This window comes from Canis lupus, chromosome 32 (genome assembly GCF_003254725.2).
Source record: "Canis lupus dingo isolate Sandy chromosome 32, ASM325472v2, whole genome shotgun sequence".
NCBI lineage: Eukaryota > Metazoa > Chordata > Mammalia > Carnivora > Canidae > Canis > Canis lupus.
In genome coordinates this window covers 955,331-969,862 of record NC_064274.1, presented here as the reverse complement: position 1 = coordinate 969,862, position 14,532 = coordinate 955,331, and the positions used below count along the sequence as shown (strand labels likewise).

At 46.2% G+C, this 14,532-nt stretch overlaps 2 protein-coding genes across 17 annotated transcripts in view; one reads left to right on the top strand and one right to left on the bottom strand.

The window, feature by feature from the left end:
• Positions 1–1,863, top strand: part of CCDC158 (coiled-coil domain containing 158) — a 127,621-nt gene extending 125,758 nt beyond the window's left edge. For all 15 annotated transcript variants that reach the window (XM_025427333.3, XM_049105069.1, XM_049105070.1 and 12 more), the window contains one exon: positions 1,608–1,863. In XM_025427333.3, the coding sequence (XP_025283118.1) occupies positions 1,608–1,728 (121 nt within the window). In that variant the 3' untranslated portion in view covers positions 1,729–1,863. The remainder of the gene's footprint in view (positions 1–1,607) is intronic.
• A 4,109-nt stretch (positions 1,864–5,972) lies between these two features.
• STBD1 (starch binding domain 1) lies at positions 5,973–8,750 on the bottom strand. 2 transcript variants are annotated; one of them, XM_025427495.3, is made up of 3 exons: positions 8,549–8,750; positions 6,826–7,005; positions 5,973–6,708 (listed from the first exon to the last, which is right to left on the bottom strand). In XM_025427495.3, exons 1-3 carry the CDS (start codon positions 8,733–8,735, stop codon positions 6,146–6,148), a joined length of 930 nt encoding a protein of 309 aa, XP_025283280.1. In that variant the 5' UTR covers positions 8,736–8,750; the 3' UTR covers positions 5,973–6,145. The 2 variants fall into 2 exon arrangements, with proteins under 2 accessions (XP_025283280.1, XP_025283270.1); XM_025427485.3 differs by having other exon boundaries at positions 5,973–7,005.
• Between the last annotated feature and the right edge of the window lie 5,782 nt (positions 8,751–14,532).

Genomic DNA, 14,532 nt, shown 5'->3' with positions numbered 1-14,532 from the left:
TCTTAGCCTATTGTTCCATCTCTAGGAAATATAAGTTGCTAGATGAAGGTTATAAATACTTTTCTAAGAACAATTCCTTCTAAAGTAAGTTTAACCCTTATTAGTAATAATAGTAGCTATTGGTATTTACTGAGCAATTACCAGCTACGCACCAGGCCCTGTACTCAGTGCTTGACTTATGTTTTCTCTATGTGAGCCTCATAACAATATTGGGAGGTGGGTGCTAATATCAGGTCATTCGAAAATGAGGAAACTGAAGATCACATCACAATCAATAAGTTGTAAGTCACACAATGAGTATTAGAGCTGCTACTGCTGACTTGAAAGCCCACATTTTTTAATCTGCTAAGGCTATACCAAATTGTTATTAGGGAAAACTCCACATCCCTTCTGATAATTCCGGATCCCTGTGTATATAAACATCAAGAAAAACATTTGATTTTAAGTTTATTGTGAATTTTTTAAAAGATGCACACGCCTTTTATTGGCCCCATTTTTATTCACACTTTGGCTTCTATTTCTGAGTATATGTCTGTGTATATACTCAGTATAATAATACAATAATACAAATGGGAGATACGTTGTATTTGTTTAAAAAATAAAAAGACCTTTTTATTTGATGCATTGTCTGGATGGAATGTCTCTTGGAAATTATGAAACAGATTTAGAGAGAATTTTGGGAGCATTTATCAAGATTTAAATTGTACATATGCTTTGACTCAGAAATTCCATTTACAGCAATTAGTTCAAGAAAAAATTGTACACACAAAAGCCTGTTTACAAATAGCATTGTTTATAAATGAGAATAAGAAAACTTTTTCTACTTAAGTGTAGTTGACAATGTTAACATTAGTTTCAGGTGTAGCACATAGTGATTCAAGTTCTCTATACTTTCTGCTGTGTTCACAAGTGTAGCTACCACCTGTCACCCACCACACAACACTATTAAAATACTATTAACTATACTCCCTATGCTGTACCTTTCATCCCCGTGACTTATTTTTCAATAATCAGAAGCCTAAGAAATCAACTTTTTAAAATGTTATTTACTAACATGTTGGTACATCCATATAATGGAATCCTGTGCAGTCAGAACAAAACATGAGCTAAACTGGAAAAATATTGACATTTTTTAAGTGAATAAAGCAAACTACAGAACAATTTATGCCACATATTTCCACGTGTGCAAAAAAAAGTGTGTGTATGTGTGTGTGCGCTCATGCGTGCATGTACATGAAGATATTCACCAAACTGTTTTAAGTGATGCCCCCTGAGGGGAGTTCAGCAGATTGAGGGAGCAGAGACAGACACTGACCTTCACCTTCATCTCTCTTTGTACCCTTCTGAGGTGTTCAGATTATTTACAATTAGTATGTATTGCTTCTATAATAATTAGGTTCTTTAAAACAACCGAAAGAGTAAAGATTTACCCGTAGCTCTTTAACATCAGTCTTTTCAAAAATATGCCACTTTGAAAATTTTAAGAACTTCTGAGCTCAGAATATATCTATTCTCTAGTAGCAAGGTGACCTTTTAAGAAGCACATTATAGAATTGAAAGCCAGAGTAGATGTTGCTAATCTAACTTTGTTTTATCAACATTTTCAGCAATGTCTTCAATGATCAGGAATCAAGAAAAGAGGATACAGAAAGTGAAAGACCAGGAAAAAATGTTACTAAAATGATACATTGCTTGCCTATTCTTTACAGAGGGATGATGCCCAATTAATTGTGGTATTGCTTATAATTAGTGCCCTGTGTACTTTTTTCTTTTTATGTGAAAATTTAATAAAAGACACCCTGTCCTGTAAACTCTATTTCGAAATAAATTATTCTTGAATGCTCTTACAGTAAAACCTCAAAACCGTTGTAGCTAGATGTGAAAGTATGCCTACCTTATAAAGTATTAATTTGTGCTAACACCAATGTGCCGGAATAATTTATCATCTTTACTAGTGCTTAAGCAATACTTACTCTTTTCAACTTTAAAAACAAAAACAAACTTCACATGCAAGTAAAATATGTGGTATAATGCCCAGAAGGACAAACTCCAGCTTGCTAACAGGGATTCCTTTTGTGATCCTGAACTCATCATTCCATTGGTATCAATGCATGTCATCAGATAACAGAACACTCGGGTCCCTAATCAAAACTTCTAGAAAGGTTTCTCTTTTATGTATTAATAACTATAAGGAAAGAAAGGGAAAAAATGTATTCTTCTTCAGCCAGTGGGTAACTTCTAGATTGAATGGATTCAGTCTGCCTTAATGAGGTTTTCTTATTAGGGGGGTTTTGTATGTGGAGTGCTTTCTAACACCAATAACTTAATTGTGGACACCAGCTAGGTGTCCTAAGGGTCATTTCAGTGCTAGCACTCCCCGGAGCTAGCATCAGATTCTACAGGTTTAAGAGTTCAGTCACACAAGACTGCACCCCACCTCAGGTGCAATTGCAAGTCCTGGGCCACATGTGTGTGACCGGCTATAAATTGGACTTCCCCACAACTCCCTCCTCAGTTTCACTACTTGCTAGAACAGATCACAGAACTCAGGAAAGTGCTTTATCTACTATTACTGGTTTATTTTCAAGGCAACGACTCAGGAACAGCAAAATGTAAGAGATGCACAGGGCAAAGGAGGACATTCTGGTACATGAAGAGTTCATGCCCTCTCAGGGCATGACACCCTCCCAGGACCCAGACATGTTTGCCAACTGGAAGCTCAGCAGATCTTCGAGAGTGTTTGTAGAGCTTAATCTGCTGCCCCCCTCCCCTTCTGAGGCCGGGGGGGGGGGGGGGGAGTGGGAGTGGGGGGCTGAAAGTTCCAGTCCTCTAATCACTCTTTCTGGCCTTCGTGCCAGAGACAACAGGACAATCCGGCAGAAGGGTAGCTGTCCAGAAAAGTCCACACTCCTGTTGCATGGTACAGATGCCACCGAGGAATGGCTGCTCAGCTAGAGGCTATTTCCCAGCCCCGGTGCCCCTCACGTTTACTGATCAGATCTCACTAAAGACTGTGGACAGAGCAGGACGTAGCACTTTCTGGCCAGACTCTTCAGTAAGCATCTGTGCATTTCCTCACAGTGAGGTCCTAGGGGATGACAGAGCCCCAGGACAGAAGCAGCCTGGGTGACAGTCTGCAGTGAGAACTGCCCTCCTGCCAGAAACCCCCACTGCTGATTATTTAGTGAGCAAGAAATAGGCTTCTGGTGCAGCCTTAACAGGTATGGTATCTGTCTGTGATGGCAGCTGGTTCAGTCCTACCCAGCACAGAGAATACATTAAATCCTGTTTCTCCTAAATGGCAGTGTTAACACTCTAAGCATGTCCAATTTTACAACAACTCTTTAAAATACAAAGTTTAATATTATATGTATCTCAAACAATTGGTTTTACTGAAAGATTAATTTTTATTTCATCAGGTAATGATGAAATTGCTAGTGAAAGAATTCTAAAGATATTTTTACTATAAATTGTTTCACCTTTAATTTTACATAATAGAAATGCTTGGGCATTCTGTGAAGTAACAATAAATGCTCTCTGAAGACTTTACTGGTAGAATATAAAATTCATTATGAAGAATATTAAAAGTATATGTGAATTTAACATACAGGTGCCATGAGCCAAAAACTTTTTTTCTTTTAAGATTTTATTTATTTAAGAGAGAGAGAAGAACACAGAAGAAGAGAGAGAGGGAGAAGCAGACTCCCCACCCCCTTCCCCAGAGAGCCCCCTGTAGGGATCACTCCCAGGACCCTGAGCTCGTGACCCAAGTCAAAGGCAGATTCCCAAATAACTGAGCCACCCAAGTGCCCCAAACTGTCATGTTCTTGTAGGCACTTCCTAATACTATTTTCCATTGGGTTTATGCTCTTTTCAGCAAAGTCTGCCTGTGACCAGGATTAAACACTGTTTTGCCAGAAGATGTTATACTTATTACAAGTTGTTTTAACATATAAAAATTCATTTTCAAGTACAGGCATGCATAATATCCTTCCAAACAAAGGTAAAGTTTCTTTTTTCTTTTTCTTTTTTAAAGATTTTATTTCTTTATTTGACATAGAGCAAGAGAGAGAGAGAGCATGAGCAGGGGGCATAGGGCTCGATCCCAGGACCCTGAGATCATGACCTGAGCCGAAGGCGGACACTTAACTGACTGAGCCATCCAGGTGCCCCTATTTCTTTTTCTTTCAAAAATTCACAGGTCACCTGGGTGGCTTAGTCGGTTAGGTGTCTGCCACCGGCTCAGGTCTTGATCCCGGGGTCCTGGGATCAAGCCTCACATTGGGCTCCCTGCTTAGTGGGGGGGAGTCTGCGTCTCTATCAAATAAATAAAATCCTTTAAAATTTTTTTAATGTATTTCACACAGTGTGCATGAGCCTGGGGTGGGTTGGGGGGAGGCAAGTAGGGGCAGAAGGGGAGGGAGAAGCAGACTCTCCACTGAGCAGGGAGCCCAACACGGGGCTCCATACCAGGACCCTGGGATCATGACATGAGCCAAAGGCAGATGCTTAACCAACTGAGCCACACAAGCGCCCCCCAAAAGGTAAAGTTTATTTTTTTAAGAGATTTTATGTATTTATTCATGAGAGACACAGAGAGAGAGAGAGAGAGAGAGAGAGAGAGAGGCAGAGACACAGAGGGAGAAGCAGGCTCCATGCAGGGAGCCCGAGGTGGGACTCGATCCTGGGACTCCAGGATCACGTCCTGGGCTGAAGTCAGGTGCTAGACCGCTAGACCACTGAGCCACCCAGGGATTCCCCAAAAGGTAAAGTTTAAAAAGGAATTCTAAAATGTTTTCTCTAAAGAGAGGAGAAAAACGGACCCCTCTTGCCTCTTGATGTTTGCTTTTTTCCTATGTGTCTGTTATAGTGGAGGAAAATATTGGTATTTTATTTTACGTCTAAGCTATTATGGTACTGAGGTTTAGATAAGTAATTCAAACATCAAATAAAGATATTAAAACTCACATTTTATTTGTTCAGTTATAATGAAGTTTAATTTCTTCTCAGAACAAAGTCGTACTTCTCTATCACTGTCCTGTTATAATTTTGTTACCCAAGATAGCTGTTGGTCTGAGAGGAGAGGGCAGGAGAATGATTGCTATCAGTCCCTCTGTCAGTCCAGACCCATGAGAGAACAGGAGCCAGGGGAGAGATGGTCCTACAAAGGCCCTAGAGGGACATGAATGCTGCAGTCCCTCCCGGCAGTAGTAGGAGCATCACTCAGGCCACTCACTCAGCCCACACTGGAATCCCATTCCCATTCCCTCTCCTCTTGGCTCCTCCCAATGACCGACTCTAACTAGGCCCCTTGTTTCTGCACCAGTTTGCCATCATTAAGACAAAGACTTACTTGCTACCTTCAAACCATAACTAGCAGGTGAAATCAAGCAAAACAAAGTAAAACATCAGGAAGTCTTACAAGTTCATATCCTTGGTGATCACCTCTTGCGACCAGATATTTCTGATCACAGTTGCATATGGCATTATTTTTAAATAAAAAGTTGTGCATGGGGGCAGCCCTGGTGGCTCAGCAGTTTAGCGCCACCTTCAGCCCAGGGCCTGATCCTGGAGACCCGGGATCGAGTCCCACATCGGGCTCCCTGCATGGAGCCTGCTTCTCCCTCCGCCTGTGTCTCTGCCTCTCCCTCTCTCTCTCTCTCTCTCATGAATAAATAAAATCTTAAAAAAAAAAAAAAAAGTTGTGCATGTAGTAAGAGAGTTTCTCCAGTTGTACCAATAGGAAAGCAGCTCTTTTTGAATGAGACTTGTTTCACTCCCCGGGTTTAAGGATTACCCACCCAAAGGCTCAAGCTTGAACCCTGGGCAGCCAGTTGGTTTTGCTACGCCCAGGCCAGTCCACACCAGAAGCTTAGCCAAGTCATTCCCCAAGAGGACCAAGCCCTGAAGTAACCATGGATCAGCGAAAATCCACCCATCAACACCACAGGAAAAAAAAAGTCCACGCTCACTGGAAGCATCATCTACATTATATTTCTGCACGTCAGATGCAAGCCACTGGCAAATTTGAAACAACTCTGATGGCTAAATTTGGAGTTCTACTTTATTTAAAATTATTCAGTGTGCCCCACAAACTTAGCCTTTTCCAGATTCTACAACAGCTTCTCCACTACTTTGAAAACAATCAGGGAATCCCCCACCACTTTTGTACCACTTTATCCTCACGACCAGTCTCCAGGAACCTATTGCTACATTCTTCCCAGCGGGTAATCTCCCCATTTTCTACGACTACAAACTTCCATTCCACCACTGTATCTGCAGGCAGGGACACAGAACGACACCAGAACCCATCCTTGCTATACTGGAGTGGGAGGTAGGTACTCCACCTTCCAAGACTCTTGTGATCTCCAGTGATCGCAATACACTGCTTACCAGTGCTTGTGATATAATGGATCTGGAACCTGATGCTAACTTGCTGGGACCCCGAAACCACCGCTACTACCTTTTTCCGTTTCACATCCACTTCCTGACCTCTTGGTTCCATAAGAGTGCTTCTGCCACAGTCCATTTCCTGGTTTGGGCTTACCACTGGAGCCTCAAGGCTGCCACCCAAAGCAGCATCTCCCCAGGATGAGTGCCTGGACACCATTTCCCAGTCCTCATTGTCAGCCCGGTCCTGATTGCTCAGCTGTGCAAGGCTCACTTCCTTCGCTCTGTCAATGACCAGGTTGCTAGAATACAACTTTTCTGCAAAACAGGAAGCTACATTAGCAAGTGTCTCTTGTCCTTTCTGGAATCCCCATTCTCTTATAGCAGATTCAAGGCTTTCATTTCTTGAAACTTCAGAGTAACCCCGAGAGTTACCAGTCTCAGATGCAGCTAGAGATTCTGTGGCTGGAAACCCTCCAGAAGGAACATGCTCTCTTGAACTGTTGCAACCACTGTCTTTTCCAGAAGGACTCTGCAGTCTCCGTGCTGCTTCCTGCAAGTTACCATGGCCTTTGGTCTCTGAAACCAAACATCCATTGCTTTCTTGAAGATGCTCTAAAACAAAAGGAAAAATGTAATAGTGTTAGGCAGTTCTTGCGAGAAAAAAGGCTGGGAAAATAGATTTAGTTGTTGAAGACTTTATCATTAATCTATCTGCAGTTCACAAAATCCATCTCGATTCAAAGCAAGTACTTAATTACCCAGTTCAGACACTAACTGCACCAACAGTGTACTTTAAGAATATGCATGTGTATCCAGTAATAAAAGGCATATCCGGGAGCGTCAGTGTGCCCACCCAAGAGTGTAAATGAAGTGGCAAGTGTAGAAGCAGACTTGTGACCCTGTCGTGGTCCTCAATCCCCACAGTCCAGACCGTACTGGCATGCAGCCACATTGTTCTGCTTCTATCATCAAAAACTGTTGTTCCGGCAGAGATCCGCATGGCTACCCTACGGACCCTAAGAGTACACTTGCACTCCCAGGAACTGCATGCACGCTGGGGATCGGCTCTCACAGATGTGGGCAGACCCCCAGCAGCTGACACTGTGGGGGAATACAAGGAACAGTGGTGAGTCATTGTGCAAGAGTTGGGGGTGCTGGTGGGGGAAGAGGACTGGTTTCTCTTTGCCAACCCCATATGCGTTAGGAATATCTTCAACAAAAATAGGCTTTTTGCATCCCCACAGGGACTGTTCACTTTTTTAAAAAAAAATGTTCTCGCAGTTACACGATCCAAGCTCCCTAAAGGCTCGGTTTCCTTCTTGGACGCCTCACTCTCCGTCGGAATAGCTCCCTACAAGACCGAAATCTCCAAAGTCATACAATCAGCACGGATGGGGGGGGAGGCGGTCTGTGAGGGTTTGGCCTTGTTTAATTTTGTCTCTTTTTAATGGAGTCGTGAGACACGAACATTACCCTGAATTCCTCATCTTCCAACCTAAAACATGAGGCTGGCTTTCAGAAGAAGATACATGAGCTCCCTGCTCGTCCCACACCAGCTGTGGGGAAGGCACAGAGGCAGAGTCTCGGATGGCTCCACATGAACACTGACTCCACTAAAAATAAAGTTCCCAGATGTCGTTTTCACCAATGGGTCGGAGTCCAGGCGCGCCCTGGAGGCTGGGGCTTCTGCCAGCGGCCTTCCTCCCCTTACTCGCGGTCACGCAGTCGCCAACATGCACACACGTGAACCGGCTGTCAGTCCTGGTCGCTGGGGCTGGATGCCCTGTTAGGTGGGCCCGTTCCGGGGCTCTGCTCTGCGGCTCAGCCGAGGCCTCCGTGGCCGGGGTCCAGCCCGGGCCCTGCCTCCCGGGCGGCGGGAGGTGCCCACGGCCTGGGGTTCCCGGGCCCGGCCCTTCCGCGGGGCGCGGGGAGGGGCCGTGGGCCTTGGGGCTGGGGCGGGAGAGCTGAAGGGGGTCGCGGGACCCCTGAACCTGGGCGCAGCCGCCCGAGCGCCCCGAGCGCCCCGAGCGCCCCGAGCGCCCCAGCGCAGGTGCGCATCCCCCTGGCGGGGCCGGCGGGGACCCCGCGGTTTCCGCCCCGCCCCGCGGCCCCGGAGCCCCGAGCCGGCGGGCCCTGCGGCCGTGGGGGGCAGTACCTGGCGAGGCGGCCGGCTCCCGCCCGGGCGGTCCGCAGCTCAGTCCCCCGCCGCCGCGCCGGGCGCCCCCCGGGGCCGCGTCCTGCCGCTCCGAGTCGCCCTCGGCCGCCGCGTCCCGCAGCAGCCAGACGAAGATCGCGCCGGCCAGGCCGCCCCCGACCAGCAGGGCGGACCACACGGCGCCCATGGCGGAGGCCAGGCGGCCGCTGCGGGGACCACGGCGCCCGGACGCGCCTCGGCCGCGGGCACAGCCGCCCCCGCCCCGCCCCGCGCTGCGTCCCGACCTCGCCGGGCCCCGGGCGCCTCCTCCCGCGGACTCTCCAGGGGCGGGGCCGGGGCAGGGCGGGCACAGCCTCGGGAGCCCCGCCCGGGCGACGAGAGCATCCACGCACCAGGGCCGCTCGTCGCAGCCACGTCCAGTCCTGGCTCCTCCCTCGACCGCTCTGGGGTGTGCTGGCTGCAAACTGCGTGCGCTCCGGTCCGCACTGCGCACGGCAGGGACGAGCTCCCACGGGTGGGCTTTTTTTTTTAATTTTTATTTATTTATGATAGTCACAGAGAGAGAGAGAGGCAGAGACACAGCAAAGGGAGGAGCAGGCTCCATGCACCGGGAGCCCGACGTGGGATTCGATCCCGCGTCTCCAGGATCGCGCCCTGGGCCAAAGGCAGGCGCCAAACCGCTGCGCCACCCAGGGATCCCGAGAAAGCTCTTCTTAATTTTTTTTTAATTTTTATTTATTTATGATAGTCACAGAGAGAGAGAGAGAGAAAGGCAGAGACATAGGCAGAGGGAGAAGCAGGCTCCATGCACCGGGAGCCCGACGTGGGATTCGATCCCGCGTCTCCAGGATCGCGCCCTGGGCCAAAGGCAGGCGCCAAACCGCTGCGCCCCGCGGGGATCCCACGGATGGGTTTTCTCATAAAACTCGCGGCCCTCTTTGTTAAGCGCTGCGGTGAAGTGCGAGCGTAACCAGACCCTCGCAAACCCAACAACCGCGCGAGAAAAGAACTTCCAGCTCGTCCTCCCCTCGCCCGCGTGTGCAGCTGGAGCCCTTCCAGGGCTTCTGCACCAACTGCTGCGGCCCGCGGGCAATGCCGCCCGGGGGACCGAACGGAGGGGCTCCCTCTGGCAAAGCAGATCGTTCAAAGGGGCCCCAGGTTCGGGCACACGGCAGCCCTGGCCCAGGTCCTGCAGGGCCGGGCCGTGCCTCCCCCGGGTCGGCCACGACGCCCGCAGAGGCTAAGGGACGGGGCGAGGCAAGGGGGGAAGGAGCCCGGGCCGGCTTCCGGGACGCTGGCAGCCGCCCAAGCCCAGCTCCCTGGAGTGTGACCTCCCACCTCCTCCCCAACCCCGCGGGGGCAGCCCGACGACGACGTGGCAGCCACACCCTCCCCAGGAGCAGACCCCAGCAATGTCCAGTCGCCCTCGGCTACTGCTCTCCCCCTCACAGTAGGCAGGAAGGAGCCAGCTGCTGCTCTCTCTGCAAAATCCCACATTAAGAATCCTACTCCTCCGGGCGCCTGGGTGGCCCAGCGGTTGAGCATCTGCCTTGGCCCAGGGTGTGACCCCAGGGTCGTGGGATCGAGTCCCCCATCGGCCTCGGCCTCCCTGCATGGAGCCTGCTTCTCCCTCTGCCTGTGTCTCTGCCTCTCTCTGTGTGTCTCTCATGAATAAGTAAGTGAAATCTTTTCAAAAAGAGAAAGAATTTACTTCTCTGCTCTAAGCGACCCCCTGGTCTGTCACCAGCCCCTCTCACTTGGATGACGGCCGGCTGCTGTCTCTGCTTCCGCCCTGGAGCCTCTGCAGGCTACTTGCCAAGCAGCAGTCGGGATGACTCCTTGAAACACCCTCAGAGCCTCTGCCCAGGACCCTCAATTGCTCCGTATCTCAGGACAAAAGGTCCGGTTAGTTCGCAACCTCCTAGGAGCTTCTCAGGTGTGACCTGAAGCCCGCCCTAATGTGGGGAGCACGGGGAGAAGCTGCAGACAGAGGCAAACCACTCCAGATTGGCAGGTGGCCGTTTTAATAGGCAGGCGGGGGGCTCAGGACGCCTCACTGGGCCCTGAAAGGTGAGCCGATGAGTCTGCAGATGTCCAGCCAGGTAACTAACCTTCCCTGCTCCCTCACCCTCTACAGCGGTTTGCACAAGGCTGTTCGCCCCCCGCCCCCCAGCCCTTCCCTGATAATCCCAATTTTAATTACAACCCCTTCCTCCCTAGACCCTTCTCTGCTTTATTTTTCTCTTGAGTGTTTAGGGCATCACTTCTAATACACTGTAGAATCCAGGGATTTGTTCTGGTTCATTTCTTTCCTTATCTTCAAATAAACTACGTGAAAGTAGATTTTATTGTCCTTTGTTCTCTGCTGAATTCAGAACATTCCCAGACTGGTCCCTCAAAAAGTACAGGTTGAGTGAATGGATTAAAAGCTCCAAGTATTACCAGTCAAGAGCTTAATGCCATCCTCTTCATATAGGTTCTATTTGCTTTTTTTTTTTTTTTTTTTAGCACGATGTAGGTGCTATTTTTTTGTTAAGTAGGTTTCCTGTCTTAAACAAATTAGGAAGTCAATGATGAGCTTTTTAAAGACCTTTAAAAATATATTTTTAAAATATTTTATTTATTTACTCATGAGAGACACAGAAAGAGAGGCAAAGACATAGGCAGGCAGCTCTGCAGAGAGCCTGATGCAGGACTTAATCCCAGGACCCGGGAATCATGACCTGAGCTGAATGCAGATGCTCAACCATTGAGTCACCCAGGTGCCCTTAGACCTCTAAAATTTAAAACCACTAACAACAGCCATTCATTCATCTCAATTCAGGCAACTTTAAGATTAAAAAAAGAAAATCTTGAGATGAATTGAAAATACTAAAAAGTGATATCAAAGCTATATTTTTAAGAAAGTGAATGTCACTGTATAAAATAACATTTTTGGGACGCCTGGGTGGCTCAGTGGTTTAGTGCCTGTCTTCAGCCCAGGGCAGTGATCCTGGAGTCCTGGGATCGGGTCCCTCATCAGTCTCCCTGCATGGAGCCTGCTTCTCCCTCTGCCTGTGTCTCTGCCTCTCTCTCTCTCTCTCTGTGTGACTATCATAAATAAATAAAAATTAAAAAAAATATTAAAATAAATAAATAAATAAAAAATAAAAATAAATAATAAAATAAAATAACATTCTCATGGACTCTTACTAATTCATTCTTAAGTCATAAGACTATTATAGCTCTAATTGTTTAATGGTCAGAATTTTGTAGAAAATTTTAGAATTTATCTCCTTTTGTCAAAGTAAAACTTAATGTCATAGGATGTCCTTGAATTTTACAAACTCTAAAACAAGTAGAGTGATTTTACATATAGTATGAAAATTCTTGAACATTTTCTTTTTATTTCCTCACGGATAACTTTGTGAGCTGCTTCATTGGTCAAAGTTTCTTTATCAATTGTGCTCACAAATGAAACCTCAACGGATCTGTAAAATCAGAGAAAGCAAGCCCCACTATCCATTTCTAATAACTAGAAGGCTCTTAGTAAAAGTTTATTGTCATCAATCGCTATTTATTAAAAATATAACCAGTAAATGATGTAGTTCTTTCCACCCATCAGAATTCTTTCTATCTTGCATCATATTTCTCATGCAACATTTTAAAAGAACATTATTTGTCTTTCCTTTTGGCTTTTCTAAACTTAAATGTTGACTCATTGATTTCTGTGTTGCTGCTTTAAAAAAAAATAAAGGCAGTACTCCACTCACTGCCATATTTCTTAGAAGTCTTTGGCTACATATTCTAAAAACATGTTTTCCACAGTAACTGTACCATGTTTATCACGATACAGTTGCAAACATTGTTGCTTTTATATAGAAGTCCTTTGAGCCTAGGAAGACAGAAACAGAAGAGAAAGGCAGATTCAGTAGAAACAGGGGAGGAAGATGATGCATTCTCCCGGGATGGGTTAAATTTGAGGCAATAGCAGGAAGCTGAAACTGGGGGCATGTAGTTTAATGAGATATTGGAAATTCCTCACAGAGAGGTAGCAGTAATGTTACAAAAGAAAAAAATGAGCTTCAGCCATTGGCATAATTTCAAGAAGATTGGAAAGCTGCATCCCTATTGCCACTTATGTTGCTATTATATCTTTATGTTATATTTTAGGGGCCATAATGTAGTGCCCACTTTCTAATTGATTACTATTCTATTAGGAAGAGTATAAATAGATATAGATATGGATGGGTATTTTAAGTTTATATATTAAGTATACTTATATATTTTAAGTATATATATGTATATGAGATGTATATATGACATATATAAAAATTTTAAATATCCAATATACATATTAGGGAGTCAATGATGGACTTTTAAAGACCATTTACATTTATTCATACTTATATGTAATATGTTAGTATTATTATCTATACATATGTGTATACTTTTATGTAACATATTTTTTTCTTTAACTTCATGCAAGAAAAGATTCCTCCCTCCTTGTGTGGAAGGATGAAGACAGAACAATTAAAACCTTTGTTTGCAGGGCTGGAGGATTAAAGAGGATGGGAAGGAAGAGTTAGGGAAGAGAAAACAGGGAGACTTGTTTCCAAAGTCAGTGCAAGAAGGTGGTGGGAAGGGGAGAGAGGGGTGTCACTCAGCAGAATTTAAGAGGATAGAGGATTAAAAGAGAAGTGATTGGATTTGACATATAGGAGGTCATCGACTTTACTGAATTTGTGAGGGTAAGCATCCAATTTTGGAAGGCTGAGGTGTAAATGTGGTGAAGGCTATGAAGTCAACACTGAGTTAGCCCTCTCTCCAGAAATTCGGAGCTGGGACGTCTGGATGGCTCAGCCATTGAGCATCTGCCTTTGGCTTAAGGCATGATCTTGGGGTCCTGGGATCGAGTCCCACATCGGGCTCCCTGCATGGAGGCTGCTTCTCCTTCAGCCGATGTCTCTGCCTCTCTCTCTGTGTCTCTCATGAATAAACAAATAAAATATTTTTTTTTTTTTTTTTTTTAAGAAATTTGGAGGCTAAGGGTGGGAAAGAAATAGAAGTATCCTTTAAGAATAGAACAAGGTCCAAAGGAATTTCTTTCAGACCAAGGAAGACCTACCCAGGCGTGTTTGTAAGGAGGAAAGAGCCAGCGAAGTCTGAAAATTAATAAAAGGAAAACCTCCTTTAAAATGGAGTTGGGAAGACAGAAGGGAGAGCTCCATCTGTGATCAACTAGTGCACCAGCCCACCAGGAGGAAGAAATGTTTCTCTCTCCCAGCAACAGGCCAGCCAATGAGAGACTGTCACAACTCAGCCAATGAGAAGCCATTATACTTCCATCTCCCGGTTTACTCCAATGGACTTTTTGTTAATAGTCCTTCCAACTTGCCCCTTTCCTCTATAAAGGGGTGTTCCTTTCCTTTGTTCTTCAGATTAGTCTCTGGTTTTGCTACCCATTGTTTGTCTTGCATTCACGTTGCAATTCTCTCCTAGTCCCGAATAAGCCCATTTTGCTGGTAAAGTAACTGGCAGTGTTAGTTTTAAGATTAATAAGATCACACCTGAAGATGTGAGAAGAAGAAATAGTTTATGGGAATTCAATAAGGAAAGAGGAGGCAGTGGCTCCAGAACTCCCGGGCAAGGGTTGGCCTCCGATGAATGAAGGAGAGGAGACAAGCATGCATAGAGGAAAGAAGGAACATAAGAAACACTTTGAGGTACCAAAGGGGCAGGGACGGATGTTATCAGCTGAGTGAGGAAAAGGAGGTCCAGCTGAGGTTTGAGGGAAAACAAACGAAATCACCACTGGGAGAAGAGATCCACCTAGCAGGAGATCTGTCCTTCCTGCATTACATGGATTCTTCGGTCCTGGGCTTCTGCTTTGCTCCCTTCCCTGACATTCCAGTATCCTTGCCCCCACTCAGATCCCACCTAACTGGCCAGAGGACCACAACCACTTCCCAGTTCCTGTCAGCATCTCCCTCCCTTCTGACCGT

Bases quoted from the DNA above. Each gene is read 5' to 3' on its own strand.
- STBD1 (XM_025427485.3), bottom strand. From the start codon at position 8,735: ATGGGCGCCGTGTGGTCCGCCCTGCTGGTCGGGGGCGGCCTGGCCGGC. The intron at 7,006-8,548 runs GTACTGCCCCCC...CTTTTGTTTTAG, and splicing joins GGAGCCGGCCGCCTCGCCAG to AGCATCTTCAAGAAAGCAAT.